At 41.3% G+C, this 27,733-nt stretch overlaps 1 protein-coding gene across 7 annotated transcripts in view; it reads right to left on the reverse strand.

Annotated features, from left to right (window-relative positions):
• USP40 (ubiquitin specific peptidase 40) overlaps nucleotides 1–27,733 on the reverse strand; it is a 77,310-nt gene that overhangs the window by 12,934 nt on the left and 36,643 nt on the right. For all 7 annotated transcript variants that reach the window (XR_007405813.1, XM_049101062.1, XM_025463491.3 and 4 more), the window contains 12 exons: nucleotides 26,242–26,413; nucleotides 23,836–23,920; nucleotides 22,387–22,457; nucleotides 21,320–21,639; nucleotides 18,770–18,893; nucleotides 17,284–17,341; nucleotides 12,557–12,610; nucleotides 11,564–11,652; nucleotides 10,274–10,360; nucleotides 6,265–6,301; nucleotides 4,183–4,247; nucleotides 2,307–2,381 (listed from right to left, as the gene is read on the reverse strand). Coding sequence is in view for 6 of the 7 variants with exons in the window: in XM_049101062.1 (XP_048957019.1) it covers nucleotides 2,307–2,381; nucleotides 4,183–4,247; nucleotides 6,265–6,301; nucleotides 10,274–10,360; nucleotides 11,564–11,652; nucleotides 12,557–12,610; nucleotides 17,284–17,341; nucleotides 18,770–18,893; nucleotides 21,320–21,639; nucleotides 22,387–22,457; nucleotides 23,836–23,920; nucleotides 26,242–26,413 (1,237 nt within the window). In the remaining variant the exon portion in view is untranslated. The remainder of the gene's footprint in view (nucleotides 1–2,306; nucleotides 2,382–4,182; nucleotides 4,248–6,264; nucleotides 6,302–10,273; nucleotides 10,361–11,563; nucleotides 11,653–12,556; nucleotides 12,611–17,283; nucleotides 17,342–18,769; nucleotides 18,894–21,319; nucleotides 21,640–22,386; nucleotides 22,458–23,835; nucleotides 23,921–26,241; nucleotides 26,414–27,733) is intronic.

A 27,733-nucleotide genomic window follows, 5' to 3' on the forward strand; every position in this document is an offset into this window, starting at 1 on the left:
TATTTATTTATTCATGAGACACAGGGAGAGGCAGAGACACAGGCAGAGGGAGAAGCAGGCTCCCTGCAGGGAGCCCGATGCAGGACTCGATCCCGGGACTCCAAGATCATAACCTGAACTGGAGGCAGATGTTTCACTGACTGAGCCACCCGGCGCCCCTATTTATTGTTTTTACAACCAAAAGTTTAAGGTTATAAAAGTTAGCCTTTGGGATTGACTAGGACTCCGTGTTCTTTGCTTAGAACGAGCTTAGTCAATATACTTGCTTGTAGTATCTTATGACAATCAATGAAAAATATAAACAAAATATCAAAACATATTTTCAGGCCTGGTAAGGGCACCTCTAGCACAACGCGCCAGTGAGAAGCGGTTTTCACTCATTAAAATTCCTAACAGAACTTTATAAAGAAGAAGCCATTGCTCTAAGTTGGATTCCTTTTTTTTTTTTTTTTTTTTTTTTTTTTTTTTTTTGTTTTTTTTTAAGTTGGATTCCTATATACAAACTACATGAAATAAACCTGACCAACTAGCCCCCCTACACACACAGCCACAGATGCACACGGTTTATGGTAGCCAAGACCATGAACCAACCTCAAGGCCCCTCTTTAGAAGACAGGTTATATTATGTAGGTCACAACTTCTGACAAAGTGATTTCAGTTCTAGGATATATACGTGCAAAATGGCACACATGTATTTTTTGCAGTATTATTTGTATCAACAAAAGGCTGGAAACCATCTAAATCCTTGAGGAGACTAGTTGGATAAATCACGGTACCTCCACACAATGGAATACTCAATAACCATCAAATAGAATCAAAGAGCTATATGTGTTCTAACATAATATACATATGGGAATAAAATATTAATGAAAAAAGTGAGAATAGGATGTCTAGCATCTGATCTTCTCTGTATAGAAAAAATGTGTATATGTACAACCCTGTATACACGTGCATTAAAAAAGTACATACTTGTGGAAGGGTATAGTGGAAAGTGGCTGCTTATAGTGGGAGGACACTGAGTGGCCGGAGGGCAGGAGGGATACTTACTTTTCCTGACCCAGCTTTTTATACACTTAAAATTTTGTATTATAAATATTACCAATTAAAAAGTTAACTTTAAAGATCATGGAATAAAATACAATTCTATGAAGTGATATAAAAGAATAAGGCCTGTGTGTGCAGATATGAGATCAAGATATATTAAGTGAATAAAAATAAACAGCCAACAAGTATAAAAGAACATATGGACTACGATGCCCTTTAGGTAAACTTTCAAAGGGACATGCACACATTTACATTCTGCACTAACATCCTGTACAAACAGGACTAATTGTTTTCTTGGGAGGATATACAAGGGAAAGTTAATTGTGACTCTTTGGAGAGAAAAAAATGGGAAAAACTTTTTTCATTTTATAGCCTGCCATGTCTTTTGAGTTTCCAAATCATAACCAATGGTTAATCTAAGTGCTGGAATCTGGGGTCATTTTTTAAATTTTCATCTTTACATTTGTCCACATTGAAAAAAACCTAATACATACATAATGGTCTTAAGAAGTGGTAGCCCACAGAGTTTATTTAAGAGCAGTAAAGCGAGTGCTCTCATAGGCAGCTGATAGGGCTATTGGTCTGGTGCAGCTTCCTGGGAAAACAACGTGGCAATACAGAGTCAGCATCTAGTCTTTGAAACGGTCATACCTTCTGACCTATTAATTTTGACTACGGAAGTCTTGAGGAGTATTTAAGTATTTAAGTATCATGTATAAGAACAAAAAATTTGGGATCCCTGGGTGGCGCAGCAGTTTAGCGCCTGCCTTTGGCCCAGGGCGCGATCCTGGAGACCCGGGATCGAATCCCATATCGGGCTCCTGGTGCATGGAGCCTGCTTTTCCCTCTGCCTATGTCTCCACCTCTCTCTCTCTCTCTCTCTGTGTGACTATCATAAATAAATAAAAATTAAAAAAAAAAAAGTTTTAAAGAACAAAAAATTTAAATTTCAAACTGGGAGTATGTGAATTAAACTGTGGTAAGTCGCACACTGGATACGATGATTGGTTTTGGATTCTGCAAATCAGGTTAAAAAATGAAATAAGAAAAGTAGGAAACAATATGGTGCACACAACTGATTTTATCAGAAGGAAATCTATAAAGACCTAAAAGACGGCAGCTGTCGGATTAGACCACTTACCCAGGTCCTGGCACCCTCTTCACGCCTGGTTGTACTTCCCCACAATGACAATATATCATCTTTGTCATCAGAAAACAATAACTGTTATTTACAGAAACTCAATTCAGAAGCAAAATCTTACCGGAGGAGGAAGTTTTCCTTCAATTAAAAGTAAAGTATCTCCAGAACATATCATAAGTTCTCTCAGGGTTGCATCCTGGGGAAACAGAAATTCCTTTATAACTTCTGACAGGAACAAACAGACCCTGGACCTTTTCTTTAAATCTTATACCTCTATTTCCTTTCGAGAAAGAAAGAAACAAACAATAAAGCAGGTCTCGGGGAGACAGGAAGTAAACTAAGACTATAAAATACTGGTATCTCATTCTGGTTGGAATTACAGGGTATGAACTGGGAGTATCATAAAGGCTCAGGGGAGAGGGAGACGGATGGGCTGAGAAACGCAGGACTGAGCCTCAGAGGATGAAATGTCGGATTTGGAAAGCCAGAGGCAACAGGGAAGGAGTTCTCACGAAAAGCAGGGTTAAGGTCAAATCCGGAATAAGGGGAAGGAGACGAGACAGACTAGAGTGCCAGTCAGACGGGGGTCACAGATGGGAAGGCTGTGAACGAGAAATAAAGGAATTTTTAGCTCCTTTGAACAAAAGCCACTCAATTTTTCTGAGAAGAGGTTTTTGAAGACCAGTCTGGCTGCTCCACGCACCGTATACTGAAGTGGGGGGCACCTGACTTGGGGAGGCCAGTTGGTTTAATTTAGGAAAGAGGCCAAAAAGAGAAAAGACGAGAGCAAACACGCAGGCCGCCGGTGAGCAGGGGAAGCAGCACTGCGAGCTGCAAACACCAGGCCGGGAAACAGAGAGTATCTGCAAAGAGGGTAGGAAGTCCTGAGGGTAGTAAGTGTGCTTTGAGGTGAATTGTCTGATACTGATTCAGGAATTAATGGAGAAGACACGGAAACCGTATGACTAGACTCTACGCTCTCTGACCTCCAAACCGTATGTCCTGCGGGTTGTCTGTGGTTTACTTCCTACCCGGGCAGTCAGAGTCCTGGCCGAGACTCAGGCCGCCTCTCCGCGCCGACTCTCTCAGCCCCATACAGCAGAACATTCCGGGCGAAGGCCCCAGGCCACCCGCCCAGACCAGCTTTCGGCTGAGGTTCAATGCCACGGGCTACTACTGGCTGGCAGACGTAGAAAGGTTGAGGGAAGCCTTCTCACTGGGCTTCCTCTTGGGACTTCTAAGGCCATGGGTGTGGACCGGCAGGTCTGACGCTATCTGGATCAATAAGATGCTTAACCAGATTCCGACTGTCCTGGGGTAAAATGGCTCCTAAGGCAACCCGAAGAGTTTCATTGGATCTAAGATGCAGTTTCAATCAGAGCCTACGTGATGGGCTGGGAAGATGAACTCTGCCATCATTAACTCACAGAGAAATGGAGATTAAAATATTGGTTTCAAAATTCAGAGTATATTTCCACATTCTTTCCCTGGTCCAAAGGTCTTTTGTTCTCTGAGGTTCTCTGCCTCCTCGTGAGGAACTATTTCTGGGGACATTTCTAGGGACATAGTTTAAGTCAAGAAGACTTTTTTTTTTTTTTCAAAGACTTTATTTATTCATGAGAGACACAGAGAGAGAGGCAGAGACACAGGCAGAGGGAGAAGCAGGCTCCATACAGGGAGCCCGATGTGGGACTCGATCCCGGGATCACACCCTGGGCTGAAGGCAGATGCTCAACCGCTGAGCCACCCAGAAGCCCCATAAGTCAAGAAGACTTAACACAGATGTTAGAAACGTTCCCACCAGGCAGAGACTTTCCCTCTGACTTTATCAAAGACCTACAGTAAGGAAGTGGAAGTAGACCATGCACAGATTTTTGTATCCTAAAAAACATTAAAGTTTTCTCTAGAATTTATTCACAAGTGGGGTGGGTATCCCATATGAAACACAAAATAAACACAATCATTTCTAAGAACAGAATGTATAAAAGTAATCTTACCTCTTCACATAAAGGCTCTCCAGCTTCATAACACCAATCCATTTTTCGTAAATGCCACCTGTCTCCTATGAAGGAATTAAAATCAGGATGAAAAAAAATTAACAATGTATTAAAGAGTTGGTCAGTAATGACCCTTTTGGATGAACAAATATCAAATGGGATTTGATCAAATAACTTTTAACTAATTTTTAAAGTAAATTCACTCTTCCAAGCATGAAAAAAAATGAAATGGTTCCTCCAATGTGGTTAATTTCCCCTCTAGTCCACCAAGATCTGCACACCTGCAAACAAATAACACTTGCTACTATTACACAATATTTATGTTTTACCTTTATTATTTACATGTGCACACACATCCCACAGGAGTACAGATATTTGTACACATAGGTATAAAACCCCTTCTAAAATCATTATGAGGGCAGCCCAGGTGGCTCAGCACTTTAGCATTTGCCTTCCGCCCAGGGCATGATCTTGGAGTCCCAGGACCTGCGTGGAGCCTGCTTCTCCCTCTGCCTGTGTCTCTGCCTCTCTCTCTCTCTGTCTCTCACGAATAAATAAAATCTTTAAAAAAAATAAAATCATCATGAAGTTGTTTTATCTCATGGTCTTAGTTGAAAGTATACGCTAATACCTCTTAGCAACTGATAATATGCACAACTAAACTGTTCCTATCCAATTATCAGTTAATCTAACAAAAAACAGTGTTTTTGAAATAGCATTTTAATGAATTTGGTATAAATGAACATTTATGAATGTTAAATAGTCTTTGATTAGATTTCTCTCAATTTGCTTGCTTTACTGATGAAATGGGAAGTTTTTTGAAGAGAGGGAAGCTGAACAGAGTGAAAGTTGGGAATTCTGGTTATTAAAAAAAGTAAAAAAAAAAAAAAGCAATGTCTTATAAAACAGCCACCCCACCCACAAAGAGAAGCTACAGCCGAAGGAGTAAACACAGTTCTAATACTGAACCTGCACAGGCCACAGGTTTTGAGCCTTTAGAATACTGTTCTTTGTAGACTCTCTCTTGCCATTAGTTCTAGTTTTAAGTACATTAAGAACTGTATTATAATTAACTTAATCTAAGAGTGTGTTCTTAAAAGATTATTTATTTATTTATTTATTTATTTGAGAGAGGGAGAGAAAGAGAGAGAGAGAACGAAAATCGGGGGGGAGGGGCAGAGGGAGAAGCAGACTCTCCGCTGAGCAGGAGGCCTGACTTGGCACTCGATCCCAGGACCCTGAGATCATGACCTGAGCCCAGGGCAGACGCTTAATTGACTGAGCCAAACATGCGCCCCTCTAAGCGTATTAAAAAAAAACAAAAACACAAAACCACCAAACCCAACCAATAAGTTAGATGTGAACACCATTCCTTCGAAGCACAGCGTGGAAGGAAAAAGGTGGGTTCTGAAACGAGAGACTTAGCTACTTGCTGTAGGACTCTGGGTAAACCCGTAACCATCCTCAGCCTGTCTTCATCATCCATGAGATGGGGATGGGTGCTGACCCCTGCACAGGAGGCCTGTCAGCTCCTAGAAAAGCCCTGCCTGCCAGGCCTCTAACCTCCCTTCTGGCTAATGGAGCCACAGGTTCCACCTCAGCGAAGTCTGAGGACAGCCAATGCCTCTAATGAGAGCAACGTGACACCCCTGGGGGCCCACTCACCTGATTCCACCCGGGGAGCTACTTCTAAGATAACTTGGATTTTTTTCTGGTCGTATTAATTCCCTAATGTACACCACAAAAATACTGGCACAAAACACAAAGCGCTGAAATTCTCAATGAGGTTTAAAAGAAAAAAATCCACAAAGGGCCTGCGTAGTTTGGGAGGCCATATGTCCTAGCACTGCCCTTTCTGTGCCTGTGCTGGACTCTGTCTAGGTTCTCTGTACTCACAGCAGCTAACCCATAACTAGCTGTTAGCTGGTAAAGGAACCAAGAGAATTCCCTATGTACGTGCAGAAGTGAGAGGTGTAACTGACAGACCTGGAGGAAAAAACATTTGAAGAGCTTTCCTTAGGCTTACAGATGCTTTATTGTAAGGTCAGAGGTAAGATTGCATCGTCATGGTCTGTAACTTACCCGGTAGGCCAGACTTCCCCAGCATGAGCTGTAAACACTGTTCAGAAAAAGAAAGAAAAGAAAGACAAGAAAGACAAGAAAGAAAAGAAAGAAAGACCACGTTCGTTAGTTCATTAGTTCTCTGCTTCTGAGTCACAGTATTGGGACAGACGCCCCTTTTGGACTCTGGACCTATTTGTCTTATTATGTTTAATAATTCCTGAAGCGATAAAAATGGACCCAATTAAGATGATTTAAAGAAGCTCTGCCTCCCAAGAGGTCAGTGGGGCCAACCCAGGAGGGGGAAAAAAGTTTCTGGTCTAAGTCTGAGACTTAGACTTGGCTCATCCACTTCCAAGTCTGCAGCATGACTTTCTGCTTGTCAGGGCCAACAGTGTGGTTCTGACTGGATAGGACTGATTAGGCTGATTTCAGAGATACACATTACACTCTGAATCCTATAAAAGGGATTAGCCTATATGTAGCAGCCAAGAGATACAACTGGTCATGTATAAACACCCGAGGAAAGATCTGTGCAGACAGCAACTCCATGGCACAGTGCAACAAGTGAGACACGATTAACAGAAACTTAAATAACAATAATAAAAATCAGAAACTCCCAACTTCCTGAGGGGAAAAACCTATTCTTTTGCCTACCTATAAATCTATGGCAAAAGAGTAAATAAAACTTGAATTACTACACTAGCCCAGAAGGAAACAAGAGTAGGGAAGAGCACTACTGTACCGCTTGGAAGAAGAAAAAGAACAAAGGATCAGAATATCCATTAGCAGGGGAGCTTAACTATGAACAGTCTTAAAACAATTAAAGGATAATAGATTATATACTAATCTTAAAGGACCTTTCAAATATTTGGGGTGAAACAAAGTTCTAGTATAATACATGCAGTGTGATCCCATACGAATGAGGCAAGCTCCTCATTTGTACCCACAGACACATCCCCTTCATGAAAGGTCTGGAAGGACACACACTCACAGGTGCGATCAGGTCACGCCACCCCAATCTGGCTGAGGGACTAGGGTAGGCTGGTGACCAAGGAGGATTTTTAGCTACATCCCTTCCCTGGAGTTTAAAAAATAAGTCCATAGTTACTTGCATGATTAAAAATAAAAAAAGACTTTAAAATATACCTAAAGATCCTTTAGGAAAGGATGGCAATGAGTACAAAATATTAAAACACAGGGAAAGGGAGAAAGGCTGCAACCATAGACAACTTCTATGATTTAAGAAAAACGAACAGTTGGGCATTCACCTCAGCTGTGTTCTAGGGAGGAAGTGCATGGAGCCACGGGGGCCCAGCGGAGTGAGCACTCGGACTCGGGGCCTCTGGCTGGGGCTCAGAGAGAGACGGTGAAGCAGGGCAGGGCTGTGAGAGCAGGGAAAGGACCACTCGACGTCTCTGTAAGAATAGACCCTGGGAAATGCCAGGCTGGAAAGAAAAAGATCAGTTGGGAAGCTGCTGGAATAATCCAGATGAGAGGTGACCAGGGTGAAGCAGCAGCGAGAATGAGCTGTGGGCAGATCCTACATGGACCTTGATGGTAGAACCAAAAGGATTTTCTGAAAACCTGATGTGAGACACAGAAAAGAATCAAGGATGACCCTAAGGTGTCCTGGTCCGAGCAAGCAGGAACACAGCGCTTCCATGACGGACTGACGAAGAGGGAAATGAGAGGTGCGTGTGAGGGAGGACGAGGCGGGGGCAATCAGACAACCAGGTGGCAGCTGGACACGCAAGCACAGAAGGCCGGGGCGAGGTCCCATCTAAGAAGGGAGCCCTGGGGTGCTCACAGGGAGAGAGGAGAGCACAGAGCAAACTGCGGAGGGCCGGGCCTGTGAGGGAAGAGGACACTGGGAAGAGCCGTGGTCTTCCTGAGGCGAGTGACCAAAGCATTTGAAGGCACAGAGAGGCATCGATTGCGTCGGACGCCACAGAGGGTGGGAAGAGGACGACCGGGAACCGCTCACCAGACACAGCAACGTGGAGCAGAGCGAGTCTGCCTGCTGTGGGTTTGAGAGAGAAGCAGACGGCAGCCAGACATGCCGCTCCTCTGCTAAGTTCTGCGTCCTCCTTTCTTTGAAATTGAAGAGCACCAGAAAGCTCAAAGCCAAGTGAAAAGCTAGGAAAATATTTACATCAGGTAACAGAAAGTTAAAAAAAAATTAAAATAAAAAAAATCATTTAAAAAATGTTTTGTCATGGCCAGTTTCGGACCATGCAGAGGGTGGTACACGTGAACCGTCCGGTACCATGACCCGATCGATCTCAGTGACTGCTGTGACCCATCCTGCCCGTCAGCACTCCCACCGACCTCCCGTCTCGCCTCCCAGGGTCTTTGATGCAAGAGTGTCAGCTAACATGTTACTTATTAATATTTAGTATTCATTTCAAAAAGATAAAAATTCTTTTAAAAAACATAAGCTTAAAACAATTACGACATCTGAAAAACTTAAGAACTCCTTAATAACAAATACCCAGTTGGTATCCACATTCACTTTTTTTTTTTTTTAAGTAATCTTTATGCCCAAACGTAGGGGCTTGAACTCACAACCCTGAGATCAAGAGTTGCAAGCTCCACCCACTGAGCCAGCTGGGCGCCCCCACATTCCCTTAGTTTTCTTACACTGTTACTAAAGTTTTCCTGGTTTGTGTCAAGAGCCAGATAACGTACACATGCTGTACCTGCTCCTCCTAAGTCCCTTCTGCGTAGATGGTGGTCCCCTGCTGCGGTAACGCATCCCGCTCTCCTGTACTTCTCAGAGAGTACAGATCTAGAAGCTCAGGTCCACTTCCGGGTTTGTTTGTTTTATGGCCAAGAAAAGCAGGGGTATCATTTTGAACTTCTATAATGTCTCAGTGTTACTCTTCTTGGGTTGTTCGTGGTCTTTCAGGATAATTGTTTAGACCCATTAATTCATTAGGAGTGAAAAACTGTGATAATCTAAAATTCTTTCTTCATGTTATTAGCTGAGATATGTCTATAAAAAAACCCCTCATTATCTATTTGTTTACCCTGTGGTATACTTTCCAAAAGAAAAGCACGATAAATGATTGACCCTTCTCCTCATGAAGTTTCCCTAGTATCCACTCTGCATTAACAAGGAAGATGTCTTTTTAGGATCACTTACGAACTCATGGATTTTAAGTATGCATACTTACTAGTCAGTCTTACTACTCTTCCTACAAAGGTTCAAATTATCTCATCTGTGACCAGCAGGAGCCTCTTAAGTTGGCTCCTGAGTTTCTCTGCAGATCTCAGATCTCTGCTGGCTTTACTGCTTCTGTCAGGACAAGATGCTCCAGGCTCACCTGACATGTTCCTGACCTGGATACGGAACCAGCCGCTACTCCAAGAAGCCCTGATTCCTTCTAATAGGAAATGGTATTTAGCAACCACAATCTGGGTGCTGGGGTGCTCACTCCTACCGGGTTGGTCACTATGTTCAGGGGACATAGCTAGAAAAAAATTTTTTAAAAACAAACACCAAGTTCATTCTGCCTCTTCTGATTCAAATTCAGGAGTACAGGCTCTACTCAACTACACCCATGTTATGTGTCTCTCTTGAAGTCCTAGTTCTCAGTGACCCTAACTGTAACATAATTGTTACCCCCCCCCACACACACTCATGCCCATGTGTGTGATTATGTATGTATACAAACTAAAAACACCAGTAGGAGATATGCTGGAATGTTAATAACAATGGGATAAAGGATAATGAGGGGTTTAAATTTTGTCTTAATCCATTTTTACATAGCCCAAATTCCTATAATAAACAAGTATTACTGATAATCAGAAAAGAAAAAGACAATAATCTCATTTTAAAAATTTGGGTTGGTTCACCAATTTTCAAGTTTCCCAAACTACTCTTTTAGTGAATGTACAGAATTCTTTAAAGTATATTATGTGAACACTAGCTTTAAGACTCAAAATCTGAACATGGGTTACCATGGTTCCCCATACCAAATGCCCACAGACCTCTCCCCACACCAGAAAAAGTAAAATTACTTACATCTCTCACAGACATCGTTTCTTCTACTATGATCTCCATCTCTGTACCGGGCTGAACATCACTCCCCACAGTGAAAAACAGGAACAGCTAAACAGATAAATGAATGCAATTTAATCTACATTTTAAAATTTTACAAATGTATTACTTGCTTCCAAAAAAGAAAAGCCAGTGGTCCATGAAATTTTAATAAAAATCTCGTATTATATAAAAACAAGGACGCTGGGTAATTTACTGTTGCAATTCGAGCAATAATCTCAACTACCCAGAAGTGTAAGATGCTTCATGCCAGTGTTTTTATTCCCACAGGTGTGACGTCATTGTTTTTCTCTCACAGATATTATTTATTCCACTATGATCTTCATTTCTTTCTTGGTCATTCCTCAAAGCAATGTGCTACACGCTGTAATCATAAATTGGGTTTTTTTCCTCTGTGTCACTTGGTTGTGATCTTATTTTCTGTACAGGGAATCTGATCACCTGTCAGTTCAGCTCCTTACAGCCTTCCTTTTCCTTTCTAACTCAATCTCACCTGTCGCATTTTCCTCCTACCACTCTGTCATGCACTCCTATGTTTTCAAGTTCAGGGGAAGAACAAATTAAAGAGGAGGTATTTTGGAAACGAATGAAGTGGATCCAGGAACCACAGGGACCCTGCCAGTAGTCCAGCTTCCTGTGATACAAAGTTTTACCAATAAGGACATGGTGACTTTTGGACTGTAATGAAAGTTTATTAAATAGGTAGGGTTCCTGGCAGAGGTCGATCTCATACTTCAGATAGAATATGAGTACTGATTAAAAACAAAGCTGCTATGAGATGATTATATTACCGCAGAGAGTGATTCAGTCCAAAATCAATACGCTCTATTTCATTAAACCTAAGAGATCACTGGTTGTTCCTCATCACTTTCTGTGCTATAAGAAAGAAAAACAGTGCCAGCTGCAATCACAGATGCCACAGTTTGTAAGGTGGATCCTAACCTCATAGATGGCAAAATGTGGAGAAAAGGGTGCTTTTTAGAATTTATAAACATGGTGGTTCAAACAGGTGGCCACTCAACTTTATAGGTCCCCCTTAGCCACAAAATTTTCACAAAAAACCTTATGAATATCCTCTGACATTAATATTTTTTATTTAAACACAAAGAACCAGATGGGTCTTTGTATGCCTAACATGAAATTTATTGTTTAAGAGAGAGAAAAACTTCTAAGAAAAATGATTATTGGTGCAGTAGTTAAGAACCTCTAATTCTGGGGAGGTTGATTTTGTTCCAGCAGGTGACCCTATATTACCTGGGAGGAAGTTGGTGCTTTCCCAGGACATAGCCCCAGTGAACTCCCCATCTTCAGTTCTGCTTCCTTCAAGGTGTAACTGTCTGGCACTACAAAGAACATGGGATAAAAAGATGAATGTTATTAATTCCTACCTCCCTGGGCAAAATGATATATTGGAATCCGCCTTTCTTTGAAAATCAAGAATATCAAGAAAGAAAAAAATATGAGGTGTATTCCATGCAAAAAGATGACCTATATTACAGTTATGTTTAATTTTCAATTTCTACACTCTAAAATATATTCTTAGCTGTACAACAATGCTAAGAAATAAGAGGCAGCTACAAATGTTCTGGATTCATACTTAGTAAAAATTACAGAGCCGCTGTTTACACAGATCAAAAGCTAGATATTCCGAACTGATTTATGAATGATGGACGAGCCTCTTCCACATTCAAAGCTGCTGTGATGACCATTAGTTAATGAAGTCTAATGACAGGATGTGTTACAAAGGTGAGAACAAAGACTGTCCCACAACTGTTATCGCAATAACATGAGCAATACAAACAATGAATCTAAAAAGATACTACTCGATCAAAAACAATTGCTAGGGCAGGCCAGGTGGCTCAGCTGTTTAGTACCGCCTTCAGCTCAGGGTGTGATCCTGGAGACCCGGGATCGAGTCCCACATTGGGTTCCCTGTGTGGAGCCTGCTTCTCCCTCTCTCTCTCTCTCTCTCTCTCTCTCCGTCTCTCATGAATAATAAATAAAAATTTTTTAAAAATTGCCAAAAATGAGGATCAGCTCATCAGAAAGACCAGTGCTTTCCTTCAGAAAACAGAAGTATTTGAATTTCTGGTAATACATGAAGACAGCACTGTGACAATAAAATTAGTTTGCAAAAGGTAATTTGAGTATATTAGGTACTGAAGCCATCATTTAAAGCAAAAGCGTTAATAAGAAAGACAGATGGCGTGAGTGTGTCAGTTTTTGAAAGCTACTGTGAAGATTTACCTGGACAAAGCAGCTTCCCATTTCTATCAATAGGCCTCAAACAGCTGTTCTCAGCTACGAAGAAAAAGAAGCTGGTTAGTGCACCAAAAAAACTAAAGAGAGATGCTCTCCCGTGTTATTTAGCAGAAAGCTACAATGAGCTACAAAACAAAAAATCCCCATCAATAAAACAAAAACAAAAACAAAAAAAACCCCAAGTACAGGCAGCCCTCAGTTGTCAGAGGAGCGCGGGGCCGCGTGAGGCCCTGCCACACCCACACCACCGAGGCGGGCTTAGTCACCGTGAGGACACCACAGCATCTCAACACCTCTCAACACTGTTGTTCAAACATTTAAATCTCTGTCGGTTATACAGGTAGAGTGAAATTCACAAAAAAGTAAAATCAATATTTACACTGTAATTTAGAACACAAGGAACACTGAATTTTTTTTTTTGGTAAAAATCAAGATTAGGTTACAAGAGCTCGCTTCTTGTTGGAGAGCTTGCAATATGGAATGAGCATCTTTCCTATCCCTGAGCAAACCATCACTAAGTTGGATCTGCTTCCAAAATTTCCTATTTTGTGCTTCTAAGCTCACAAAGGACCTCCAGGAGCTCCTTTAACATGAGGGTTTTTGCAGCATCACCTCCTCTGGGATATCATCATTCTTTTTGTCGCAACCACTTTCCTCATGTTCACTAAATGTTCCCTGGCTGCATATCTAGTCTTTCAAGTGACAGCAGTGTCAACATTCCCATGATGAGCTGTTTCTTCTATCCCTCCATGTGCTTTCTCTGCTGCACCTTCATCTTTGTGAAACCATTTGATGAACCTGAACCATTATTGCAAAAGGTCACGTGGGCTTACCATGGGAGTAAGGGGACGACAGACAGAAATGGTTACAACACTTTAGGGTGAGGTAATCTGCACTCACCCTGATGCACATCTGCTATCTGTAAGTAGTGATTTGTGGAACGAGGAGCTAGTAGCACAGTTTGTATTTTATGCAACTGCTCAGTTCACATCCTGTATAGAGGACATTGGAACCACGTTGGTGGGTGGCCGGTGTCATGTAACTGAAATTTCGTGCAGACTGCCTATATGTAAAATATGTTAGGTGATTTTTATGCTTATTAAATGGATTGGGGCCCATGGGCCCCATTTTTGCAGATACGAAGATTCCTGCTTTGTAGGAAGGAGCATGCCAGGTTTTGAGTCAAAATGGAATCCTTACAAAGGCAGGAATGAGTGAGGGTTTGGGCGAGGGGTGAAGCCTTCTAGGAGGACAAGAATGGCATGGCCCTTCTGGGTCTGCACTCTATCAGACCACAGCAAATCTCTGAGATTCTGGAGTTCTACATGTTACACTGCAGTCCTGTGAAGCTAGCAAACCATTCCAATACACATATCTTGACCACTGAAACAGTTTATGAAGAGTTCTTCAATTAAAAAAAAAAAAGGCATTTTAAATAACGCCTCCTTAAAGTATCCTTTCAGTTCACAAACTGTGTATCTTCTATGTGCCAGGCGCTGCACTAGAAGCGGACAGCACAGCAGTAAGCAGAACAGCCACGGACTCTGCCCTGAAACAGCCTTGTTTGATGGAGGAAGTGTTTCTTCCCCACATGAAGCATGGGGAGTTAGGTGCGAGCACGATGAAGGAAAAGTACAGGTTTCTGGGAGAATAAAACAGATGTGAGCTGAGATTGAGTGCTTAGGGATGATGGCAAGTAACATTTTAGCTCAGGCAACTGAGTGACTGAAGTTAGCAGAGAGGAGGGAAGGGGACAGAGTTTAGGGAGATGACTGCCCTGAGAAGTTGGGCATGGAGGGGTGTGGCGGGAGAGCTGGTGCACTAGAACCTCTGAAAGCCAGTGTGGGAAGCGTGTTGTGAATAAGCAGGAGAGGGGACCACAAGGAGGTGGCGAGGCTGTGGTCAGATGAGGCCAGACCTTGAAGGCTGGGGTGAGGAAGGAGCCAGCGTGCGAGGACACTGATCTGATTCGCATCCATTTAAGATGGAAGAAGACCACTTGCCTTAAGAATGGTTTGGAGGATGGCAAGAGTGAAAGGGAGGCTGTTTCACAGGAAGATGATGAACTGTTCATTCTGATAATCTATACGCTTTCAATCAATTTGAGGTGTAAGTTACAATAAAACACATCCTGCTTAAGTATATGGAGTCTGATCTAAACACTGAGCAAAAGCCGCCAAACCGAGATAGGATTCGCATCACCCCCAAAAACTCCTTCATGCCACTCTGGTCAACCTCCCCCCAATCCAATTTTCTGCCCCTGTAACTAAAGCATAGGTTTTCTGTTTTGAAAATCTCATGCCAGTGGAGTCATAAGAGTATGTACTCGTTTGTGTCCAGCTTCTTCTGCTTTGCACACACTTGAGAGTCATCTGGGTTTTGCAAGTGGTGGAAGTTCGCAGCTTGTGTTGATGAACAGCATCCTGTTGTAAGGATACAACACAGTCTGTTCACCCATTTGTGGACTCATGGACTTTTGGATTGTATCCACTTTTTCATTATGAACATTTACATACAGTATTTGTAAGAATATAGTTTAATTTTTCTTGGGTAAGCACCTCGGATTGCTAAGTGAATGTTTAAATTCATAAGAAATAAGCTAACCCTTTACCAAAGTGACTACCATTTTGCACTCCTACTACCAACATGTGGAACTGCTCCACATCTTCACTAACACTGGTTTCGCTGGTCCTTCAATTTTAACCATTCCACTGTATCATCATGGATTCAGTTTGATAGTTAATGACACTAAAAGCATCTTTCCCTGAACTTGTTGGTCTTCCGTAGGTAAATGCTGAAGGTAGGTGTTTTTTGTAGTGTCCTCCCCATAGGCCCAGACAGCTTGCTGACCCCTGCTTTACATCAGCTCCTGTCCCAGGACCTAGCGTCTTGACGCCTACAACTTTAGAGTAAGTCTTGAAATCAGGTAGTGTAACTCTTCCAACTTTGTTCCCTCTCCCCTCAGGGATACTGTAGGTTCTTTGCATTTCCATGTAGAGTGAATCACCTCATCAATTTCTCTCTTTCACACAGACACACGCACACACAGTGCCAGGATTCTGAGTGAGGATGATGCACTGAGTTACAAATTGATTTTGGGGGGAATCCACTCTTTACCAATGTCATGTTTTCCAATCCAAGAACATGGTGCATTATTCCCCTTATTTACATGTTCTCGGGAAGCCCCGGTGGCCCAGAGGTTTACCGCCGCCTTCAGCCCAGGGTGTGATCTTGGAGACCAGGGATCGAGTCCCACGTCAGGCTCCCTGCATGGAGCCTGCTTCTCCCTCTGCCTGTGTCTCTGCCTCTCTCTCTCTGTCTGTCATGAAAAAATAAATAAATAAAATCTTAAAAAAAAATTCATACATGTTCTCTGTCTTTTCACAGGGATATTTTTTGTTGTCAGTGCATAAATCTTGCACATACTTCATTAAATTTATCCCCAAGTATTTCATATCTTATGCTATTATAAATGTTCTAATTTCATTTCCCATTTTTTTTGTTGTTGTTAGTAAACATACAATGGATTTTTGTGTATTGATTTTGACTTATTAAACTCACTAGTTCTGGTAGCTTTTTAATAGAATCCTTTAGATATATAGACAGTAGGCACATCAACAGTGCTCACTACCACTGCATTTGAAAGCCAATCAAACACACAATGATAGTCACTCATACCCACTAGCTTGGCTATAGTCAAGAAGATAGATACAAATACTGGCAGTGGAGAAAGCACACTGCTCGCACACTGCCAGTGGGGACGTAAATGATTCAGCCAAACCACTTTGGAAAGTAGAACGGCAGTTTCTTATAAAGTTAAATGCAAACCTGCCATATAAGCCAGCAATTACCATCCTGCATAACTATCTGAGAGAACTGAAAACATGTCCACCCACAGACTAACATGCAAATGTGTATAGCAGCGTTATTCATAAAATCCCCAAAGCAGAAACAATCCAAATGTCTATCAAGTGGTGGGGAAATAAAATGTGATTCATCCATACAATGGAATACTAGTCAGCAATAAAAAGGAACACATTCCTGACACACCCTAAATCATGGATGAACCTCAAAAAGAGTATGTTAAGTGAAAGAAGTTAGATGCAAGGGAGTATATACTATAAGGTTCCATTTACTTAAAATGTCCAGAAAAGTCAGTCTAGAGACAGAGAAAGTAGATGAGTGGCTGGTGGGGCTGGGAATGCAACAGGGGCACGAGGAATCTTTTTGGAGCAACGGAATATTCTAAAACTGGACTGTGTGGATGGAGAGTGGGTAAATTATATCTCAATAGAGCTGTTAAAGAAAACCTAGTGCTGAGTGAAAAGTGAGTTTCAGAACGTTATACTCAGTATGACAGATTTAAATGTGAAAATACAATAGAGACATACACCTATATATGGAAGCATAAGGTGAACGGAACAATATGAACACATACAGTAGATACACACCCAAATCAGATCTACTGGTTGCATCTGGGGAGGGAGACTAGGTCTGAGGAGGAGAATGTAGAGAAATTTAACTTCATTCGCAATGCTTCAAACAACAATAAAAACATGATAAAATGTTAACATTTGTCCATTTTGGGTGGCAGAGTGCATGAATTTTCCCGAATATTTTTTGTACTCCCATATATATTTTTTTTAACCAAAAATCAAAACGCAACTGAATTAAACCAAAAAAAAAAAATGAGAGCAAACATAAATGATTACCTAGTTCCTTCATTAATTTTAATTCCTTTATGGCTTTAATTCGAATATCAAACACCACCTAAAACAGAGAAATAAATTTGTGACTCTGTGTGTGAGAACAATGGGAGAGGAGGGCACGAGGGTCATCAGTGGGCGCATCCACAGCTCAGCTGACTTACCAATTACTGGACAGAGTTTCTGCCTACTTGAAAAAAATATTTTTTTTCCACCTCTGACATTCATTTTCTACCTTCTACTCAGTTAACAACAAAAACTGGGATCTTAATAGCTAAGGCTTTACCAAACTGATGGTAACTAGAACAGAAAGACACAAAGCTGAAGAAACAGTTCTAGCTACAGAGGCAAAAAGCTGAAAACCCACACTAACATTTCTAATGAGAGCAAACAAGAGAAGATGCAGTTAATCCTATTTCTTTATGTTAAGAATGATGAATTTAGGGCCAATGAGGATTTAAAAAAATACAAAAATGTACAACACTAATCCAAGGGCACTATTTAAAATTTTTGTTTAAATCACTTTGTAGACTGTTTTCTTTCTTTTTAGTTTAGACTGCCTCTAGGCTGTAAAACTGTGGAAATTTGGGGGTAAAGGTAATGTCAGCGACCACAGACTGGACCCTCCCAGCAGTGTCCTACACAGGACTGAAGTAACCAGGACTTCACCAGAGCCTCCCACTTAGGGTCAGGGTGGCAAGTCGCCTGAGCTCCAGAGCACTGGCTTAATAGTGTGCCCTCTATTGTACAAACAAATACTCATGCACCTTAGGAGATTATAATATTGATAGAAAACATTTTAACAGGTTTCTTTTGATGTTATAGAAAAAAAAAAAACCTTAATGAATTGAGACTACATAAATATGAAAAGATGTTTCCCAGAATGATGTTTAAGGAGACCAGGGTCATAGTCTTCAAGTGGAGAACTGAAGGACTCCCTTTAAGAGCAGCTGGCTTTATATAGAACACAGAGTACCATGTAGAGCAATTTAAGATAAGCTTAAAAACAAAACAAAACAAAACAAAAAAAACACCACACAAAAACAAAACATATATGCCTGGTTTAAAAAAATAGAGAAAATATTGTGGGGAAAATAGTATTTTATATTTATCAAAGCTAGCGGATCCCATTAACTAATTCAATAGGCAAACCCTACATTCTAATTGTAGGCTTTGGGTAGAAAAAAGGCATATATTTTCTTAAAATACACTGAGGGCTAATCCAGGTAAACAAGCAGTAATCAAATGTTAACAATAAAATGATTCCCTCCCCCATAAAGTAAGCTCTACACCCCATGTGGGGCTTGAACTCATGACCTTGAGATCACGTGCTCTATGGACTGAGCCAGTCCAGGCGACCCAAGAAGTGGATTTTTAAGATCTAGAAGCCCACTGAGACAAGCGTTCTGGAAGATTTCAGGAACTGCTTTCTAAATTAAACTCTGGTAAACTGGAAAACTGTCCACCACACTTAAAACTATGATCTACTCACTGTGTTCACAGTTGCTGATATTTTAACTTGCTTCTCTTCGGATCCTAATTCGCATAAGTTTTGAACTTGGAGCCAGTTGACCTCATTCATACCAGTGAACCATTTCCCTTGTTTGAGCAACAGACTGTAGGAATAAAAACATTTTAAAAACATGTCTTTACACAGTGCTTCTATGGATTTTCAGAAGGGATCAGAAAATTAATACTTTTCCTTAGGTACCACTTCCAAAATCCTGTATGTGTCCTTTGATGTGACTAATGAAAGGTGACCAAGGTCTCCTGAGTTGGTTTTAAGAAAGCTATCTTTTTAGGGCAGTGTTAGGCCGTTGTGCATGGAGTCTATATTTAGGACTCCAAGTATTCTTTGACTTATACAAATAATTTGTTGTCACTTTTTTTGTTTTGTTTTTTGTGTTGCCACACTTTTCAAAGAGAAGTGTTGTATTGGACTTTCGCCTGCACACTGGAATTACTGGGTGAGCTTTTAGAGTATTGATGCCAGAAGTCCAACCATAGGATTTAAATTCAGTTTAATAACAGGACAGCCATACACAGTTGTGTAGACAGACACTGCTTAAAAGTGCCACATATAAGGGGTATCATTTCCATCAAACGTGTATTTTTATTACAGTGTTATTTTACGACAGCAGATGGCCTAAGAGAACAGGTAGGGTGTCTTGTTCTAACAAAATTTTCCTACACATAGTAGGAAAGGATCTTGAAGAAGGAGAGACTTCCTAATTCACACAGAGGCCCTGCAAGGGGGGGCAGAAGTCCTCTTGGGCCTGTGTCTCAGAGCCCCAAACACAATTCTACTCTTTATTTCAGCTCTTCCACCCTGGGAGTACCCCTTAAGTTAGCAATCCTAAACATAGCAAAATTTTAAGCACAAAGATGTTCCCTGAAGACTATCCTGAAATGGTGAACGACTGGATGAGGACAGTGATGACACCACTACCTTTTACCACGTTCAGACATGCTATAAGCACTGAACTCCTGAACCCTACGGTTCTAGGAAGCTGCTGCTAATTTTTATCCTCATTTTGCTGAAGAAACTGAGTGGAGGATGATGAGGTGACCTGCACACAGTCACTATGTCAGGAAGTGATAAAGCTGTAAACAAGCCTAGGGGGCCGGGTCGGGTCCTCGTCCTCACCCCTGCACAGACTGCCTAGCCCGGGAACACAGTTTAGGTAAACTACAGCAACAGAGATTGTGACAGAGCCACACCACGAGGTTTATGAAGTGTCTACCACGGGGGTGTGGTGGGGAGCAGGATATAACTGTCCATGAAATAATCATTATTTTTTTTTTTTTTTAAATAATCATTATTAAATTGAAAAAGGAAAAAAACCTTCAAAACAAAAAGCCCATTATTTGAGCTCAGGGCAACAGGAAAGCTAACAGTGACTGCCACTGCCCAGGTATGACAGGGACACTGTTTTGGGCCTCCTGTCTTCACTTCTGTATTTCCCAAGTCCTAATACGTGTTATACTACTTTGTTTTTATATTTAAGTTTTGACAGGGAGGAGCAGAGGCAGAGGGAGAGAATCTTAAGTAGGCTACACAGCGAGCGTGGAGCCCGATATGGAGCTCAGTCCCGCAACCCCGAGATCACAACCTGAGCTGGAAGAGTTGGATGCTCAACTGACTGAGCCACCCAGGCGCCTCACGTGTATTACTTTTTATAAAGGGACATATAATAAACTTTTAAATTAAACAAAGTGCAGAAATAAGTGCCTGGAAAACACTTGTCCTGAAGAGCAACAGTGATAAATACCAAATAAAGACTGTTTCAAGTGCTCTGCCTCCGTGTCACAGCCCCTATGAGTGATAACGTGGAGACTCTGTAACCTAAGTATATTCACAGCACCGATCAAGCAGGGAACGGGTCTGTGGCTTGCAACCTCAAGCCCTCAATATATGGAAACCGAGGGGTTACAGGGTAGGAGAGACTGAGGACAGAATGTATCATAACAGACGCGGATGACCAAACGCAGATGGGCAGCACTTCTGAGCTTCCAGTGGGACTCGCGGGAACCAAGAGAATGATTCCCTACGTAACTGCCCTATGTGGGCAGCTAGGAGGGTCGCAAGAGTCCGGAAAAGGATTACAGTGAAAACCTGAATTCCCTTTTGGGAGTCTTATGACAAAACATATATTTAGCTACATCCTAATCTCCTCCTCCTGAAAAGATTCAGGAACTTTCTTTGTGAGAATGTACCTACAGTTTTGTACTGAGTGCTAATCAGAATTCATCTGACAGGATTCTGCTTTATAAACAACTAATCTAGACTGTAACTCATCTATCCTTATATTATTTAGTTACCACATTTACCAATAAACAAAAAATTTTAAAAAATCACGTTATAATATCACCTTCCTCCAAGCTGCCAAACCCTGTATACGATATACAGGATACAAAGTTTGGGAACAAAAAAAAATACTGAACTCCTATCATTATTAAAATAAAACTTTAGAGTTCTAAGGGACAGAACTATCATTAAAGTAACTTAAACTAGGAATTCTCTTATGTTTCAGCAGGGTACCTGTTATCATCACTGGAATCCTGCACGAGAACCGAGCTCCGGTCTCTGAGGCCCTGCTGTCTGAACGTCTTCTTCAGGTCCTCCTTGGGAATGGCAACCCAGTTCTCTTCCCCGGCAGGGTCAGTGGTGTTGATGAAGAGGACACCCACGGGGACCGCCAGAGCTGTGAGCACAGCGCCCACTTCCGCATTGGACGGAAAGACATGTGGTGACTCTACCAACTGCTGACACTTTTCCCCCTCGCTGCTTGTTGCTAGATGAAGAACATTTAAGAGCAGAGGTTCACAGTCACTACCAGTTGGAATCTGGATGCCACCAACCTATGATAATAGTAAGACAACCATTAGTATAGTTTCTTTTTTTTTTTTTTTTATTAGTATAGTTTCTATTTGGCAAAATCAAGTCAACATATTCACGTAGGAGATTACTCTTACAGAATTCTTATTTCTTTTCTTTTCAAGCGAAATAAAGTTTTCACGAATGTCTTGTATGCATCAAAACTTGAGATTTTTTCCTTTGAAACCTTATTTTATCCATCTTTTATTTTCTAGGAGAGCAATGTGGAGTGGAGACAGATATGTACAAGTCCTGGCAGGGCGGAGAGAGGAAGGAAAGGAAGAAAGAAAAAAAGCCTTGGAAATATCTGAGACAGACCAAGGACAGACCACAGAGTGGGTGAGATGCTCCTTGCCTTACTTGGAGAACCCTGTATCTGCTCCTATAGGTCACACCCCTGACTTAGGGCAGCCACCTGCCCCCTTCTGAACTCCCTCAGGGAGCATGTGCAGAACTCTACCTGCAGCACCTGTGTTAGTATGATTACTTACACCTGGACCACCTGAAGGGCAGACTGCATGTTCCTTCGTATGGAGCCTCTGGCCCGGCCAATGCACTTGATAAACATCTCCTTTGCATACGACTAACACTGATTGTACTTAAAATTTGTCAAATGTTTCAGATGTTTTTTAGCATCTAGTTGCCTTCCCATATGCTGAATTAAGTTTTCTTACAATGACACTTAAAAAAATTCAAAAACCATCGTGAATATTTCTTTAATCCGTTCTTACCTCCACCCCATTCCACACAAAGAGGTCTTCACCGTCTGCAATCTCCAGTTCACACAGCGTCAGGTCATCTCCTAGAAGATGAGGCCATCAGTGAGACCAGGTGTCATGGTCACCAAAAACAACTGAACTAAAGACAGAGCCAAGACACTTAAATATTTGTTTGAAAAAGCATTTTCATCAAGGAAAATTAAGAAAAAGGCAAAGAAAAAGGCGTAATTATATTTATTATGTTGGTATTAAGATTATTTTTATCTTTATTGTTCTCATCACACTCTTTAGGTTTTTTTCCTTTTCCACCTTATGTAAGCATCTCCCCATGCTGTTACATAAGCTCCACGAGCATGAGAGCAGGGGAGGCACTGACTGTCCTGGACACTGCAGGCAGGAGCCAGGCTCAGGCAGCACGTGGCCCCAGACCCAGCACGAATGAGCTGTCTGTCCTGTGTACTTCATCGCCAAGCTTCAGTTTTCTTGTTTAGGAAATCAGGTAAAAGAATTTTGTGAAGAAAAAAAAAAAAAAAAAGAATTTTGTGAAGATCAAATGAGATAATTATATAAAACTTATCTCTGTACTTGGTGCAGTGAAGTGCAAAATAAATGTTATGGGAGCTGCTACTATTATTATTGTTTTACTGTTATTCACGGGTAGTAAATACTTTTAAGCTCTCCAAGTACTTTCATTTTGCTACAAAACCTGAAGCTGAGAGTTGGGTTAAACAAACAAACAAACAAATAAAATTCCACAGGCTTTTATTATTATTATTTTTAAAGATTTTATTTATTTATTCATGAGAGACACAGAGAAAGAGAGAAAGAGAGAGAGAAAGAGAGAGGCAGAGAGACAGGCAGAGAGACAGGCAGAGGGAGAAGCAGGCTCCACACAGGGAGCCCGATGTGGGACTCAATCCCGGGACTCCAGGATCACACCCTGGGCCAAAGGCAGGTGCTAAACTGCTGTGCCACACAGGGATCCTCACTTTTATTATTTTCACAAAAGATTTATTTACTTGAGAGAGAGAGAGAAAGTGTGAGCAGGAGGGCAGGGGAGAGGGAGAGAGAGAGTGAGAGAGAGAGAGAGTCTTAAGCAGATTCCTCCCTGAGCTCAAAGCCTGACATGGGGCTTGATTTCACAATCCTGAGATTATGACCTGAGCTGAAACTAAGAGTAGGATGCTTAATGGACTGTGCCACTCAAGCACCCCTACAGCCTTTAAAAAAATTGTTTTCATGGAGAGGTAGCCTTAATTTCAAAAAATATAAAATATTTGTTAGCAAAGTCTACATATTACAGAAATCAGATAAATTGTTTGAAAATAGACCATGTGATGACAGTCTAGTTAAAAAGGTAGTCGTTAGGGGAAAAGACTGGCTAAGAGCAGAAAATCACTGATGAGCCCCATAAAATATAAATATAGGAAATGAGTTGCAGTGTTTTAATATTTATCTTACCATCAAGCATCTGGTAAACGTGAAGTCCTGCTGGTACAAGTTTTGCCACACTAAGAACCATATCTCCTTCCCAAAATTCTAACAGCTACAGATTATTAATGGAAGAAAAGAGAACAATTAGAAGTAACATGAATGTCACATTTCCAGGTGAAAGAACAACACTGTACTATTTTCCATATGTTTAGATGATACAGGGAGCTGGCAAATGAGTACGCCCATCCCACCCAACACCAAACTGTGGCAAGAAGACTTCACTTGTTGCTAAATTAGCCAAATCCTAAAATGGTTAATGTCATCCGTTAGTGACTGGAGAATGCTGGCATACACAACAAACATGATGACCACCAGAACAATTGTACTTAATTTATGGAAAGACCACACTTTTATTGGAAGGTGAACTGATCCATGTGGCAGCCCAGAAATCTTTGTCCAAAAGAGCAAAAATTATTTGTTTAATTAGCACTGTTCATGGAAAAGCAGCATTGACTCTAGCACACATCAAAATTCTCATGAACTTGAAAGGAATGTTTCATGCCATGAATTCAAAAAGTGGCATTACCAGTTTGTATGTGACCACGGATTTGTTTTTTAAATTTCTAGATCCAAGACTCTGGGGACTGGTTATCACACCAGAATAACACCCCCCATAAAGTCAGTCCTATTACACCTCTCTCCATAACAGCACAAGATAGTTCTTTAATAAGAAATTTCTTATTTATAAGTGGTTTGTTAGCAACACCAATCTTATAGCCTCCCACTAGCGGCTCACTTCTAAGATAATAGAGATATGCACTTCAAACCCCAGAAAGCAGACTGCAGCAAATCTAAAACTTACAAAGATGAATGGGTCTCTTCCATTTGAAAGGTTCTCTAGACAGGGTCAGTTCCCCAAGACCACCTATCCCAACACTGCGGGACCTGCTCAGTAATGAACTTTAAAAGTGCAAAAATTCAGAAACATTAGGAAATTTTAGAAATCCTGATACTAATATAAACACTGAAATATTCAAGTCAAAAAGGAAACTGGCTTGGCTTTTCTTTGTACAAGAGAAAAATAAAGCTATTAATTTTGGGGCTTGATATGAATTTTCCAGAAAATTATTTCTGAAAAAAACAAAAGCTTATATTTTCTAAGATTTATTTATTTGAGAGAGAGAGAGATAGAGAAAAAGAGAGAAAGAGTATGAGCGAGCATGAGCAAGCATGCATGCACTAGGGGTACGTGCAAAGGGAGAAAGAGAATCTCAACCAGACTCCCCGTTGAGCTTGGAGTCTGACTCAGGGCTTGATCTCACGATCCTGGGATCATGACCTGAGCTGAAATCAAGAGTTGGATGCTTAACTGAGCCACCCAGGGCTCCAAAGCCTGCATCTTCTATTTTTCCTTTTCCTTGAAGAGGAAGAAGTAGTGACAGGTGAAGAAGTGTGATCAAAAGGAAGGAAAGAGTAAGACAGGGCTGAGGCCTAGTCCTACCACAACCAGAAGTCTGACTGCGGGTAAGCCACTAGATCTCTCTACATCACAAGTTTTTCACCTTTAAAATTAGCTTGCCTTTAGGTTGCCCTGAGATTAAAGAACCAAAGGACAAAATTTATATGAAGGCACTAGAAGTAAAAGAACAGTACCATTGCTGCCATTAAAACACACTCGGATCAATTACTCTGAGGCAAGGATTTATAATAATGCTTGTTTTTGCTGCACAACAGAAAGTATTTTCCTTCCCTGAAATATCTATTTCATGAAATATAACATGCTATTTTATATATTTCATGAAATATAACATGCTATTCTATACTTAGGAAAGGGAGAAATATTAGTTGCTTTTGTTCATTTAGCTCTTGGATTTAGGCAACATGCTTATCTTCTTTTTTAATAAATGATTTTATTTGCGAGTGAGCACCCGTGTACACACGCAGTACACACGTGTACACACCCGTGTACACGCGCTGAGCAGGGAGCCTGACTGGGGCTCGATCCCAGGACCCTGAGATCATGACCTGAGCCAAAGGCAGACGTTTACTGAGCCGCCTAGGTGCCACAGCAACATGCTTATCTTTATCTTTTTACTCCTTTCAAAAAATAATTTTCTTTTATTCTTTATTCTCCAAAAAAGAGACAGTCTTATACTCTTTTTATACTCTCCAAAATAAGATATGCCAGGCTTGATTCTCCCCTGAAAGCCTGCTGGCAGGACAGTGTGGGTCTCACCTGTGCAGAAAAGCCTCTCTAAAAGATGTGTAAGTAAGAAGAGAACATCTGGGTCAACTCTTAGGACGAGAGGCAGATGCAGGATTTTAAGTGCTTTGAAAATAAATAGTTGTATCCTAAATAGGATTTCTGAAAGGGAGACTCCAGCTTGAGATGGACCTTAACGTCTAAATTAAGAGGAAGCAAGGCTAAATTACCTGAAATATTGATTGTCGAAGATCTCCTAAAGTTTTTCTTTTATCAAAGGTTAAATCCCATGTGCTTTCTGCTTGAGAGACGACTGGGTGCAGAGCCCCATTGAGGAAATGATAATGAGGGCCCAGGTGGAGATGCAAGTCAAAATTATTGTCTATAGAATCACATTCTGCCCTTTAAAGAGTCATAAAAAAATATGTAAATGCTATGCTTTTATAACAGTTTCATCCCAAACCAAAAATACTTGATTTACAATATAAATAAGTTCTCTATCCTACCTAAGTAACTACATTATTATTAATGTCCTTCTCTTCCATGCTCCAAAATTTACTCATTTTAGTTTTTCAATGAACAGCAAAATCTCAGCTCTGCCAGCACAAATTCCAAGGAAAACGAATTTTAATCCACACCGTGCAGGGCTACTCTGATTAATCTTACAACCTTGAGATTACAGTTACAAATAAGGGGGAACCTCTTCCCGTAATTGTGTTAACTGCCAGATTTACAAACTTCTTTTTCATCCTCACTTCTACTAGACCCCATGGACACTCTGTAAATATTTAAAGTGAATCTCGTGGTCCTCCAGTCAACTCTATGAGGTGGAACATCCTCAGCAGTGGCCACTGCGGGCAGTCCGGCCCGTGGAGGGCTGGACGACGGCCCTGCCCCTGCCCCGATACTCCAGACCCAATTCTGTTAATGCGATCGAAGACAGTACTAGCTTTTCTGATGGCCACATAAAAAAGTTTACTGTTGGCTGGCAAAACCCCCTCAGCGGCTGCTGCTGTCATCGTGAACACCCACTGCTGGTCTGCACCCACTCAGGCAGGTTATTTTTCCTGTTTAAGATATTTTACCCTAGTTCTTCTATTTCTAGTGTCCTGATTTCCTTTCTTGGCTTGCCATTCAGTGTACCTGTTCTTTCTTCCCCCACTTTGAAGCCAATGATACAAATGTTGAACACATCCTGGCTACATAATCAATCAGCCATGGTGGTCCACAAGGAGGCCACGAGAACATCCACTACCCTAACCCAGTGTCCCACCGACCCTGTCAGAGAGCAAATAAAGATACAGTTCTTCAGGGTCCACGGTGAGACCTCAAAGGAGTACGTGAGATCATCGAGTTCTCACAAACTATGCCTGTAATTACCTGAGAGAGGTTTCTGCTGGGACTGGCAGTAAGGCCGGGAATTTGCAGAACCCTTTCCTTCCTTCCTTATACGTACCTCGAGCCTTCAGTCACTGCGTTCTGGTTCTACACAACTACCTAACTACTAAGGGGTGACTTTCATGCAGGCTCTCCCTGCACCTAGGGAATCACCTGACGGGCCAGGACGCAATTCACTTAACGCTCTACATGTTCACCGATTTCGAGAGGCTTTGTAGGCTTCATCTCTACTTAGCAATGGCCAAGTGTGTGACACTGTTTCATTCACTCTCACAGGTTTCAAAGTAAGATACTCTCCCTACAAAAATTCAGCAGCTACACAGA

This window comes from Canis lupus, chromosome 25, assembly GCF_003254725.2.
Source record: "Canis lupus dingo isolate Sandy chromosome 25, ASM325472v2, whole genome shotgun sequence".
Taxonomy (NCBI): Eukaryota; Metazoa; Chordata; class Mammalia; order Carnivora; family Canidae; genus Canis; species Canis lupus.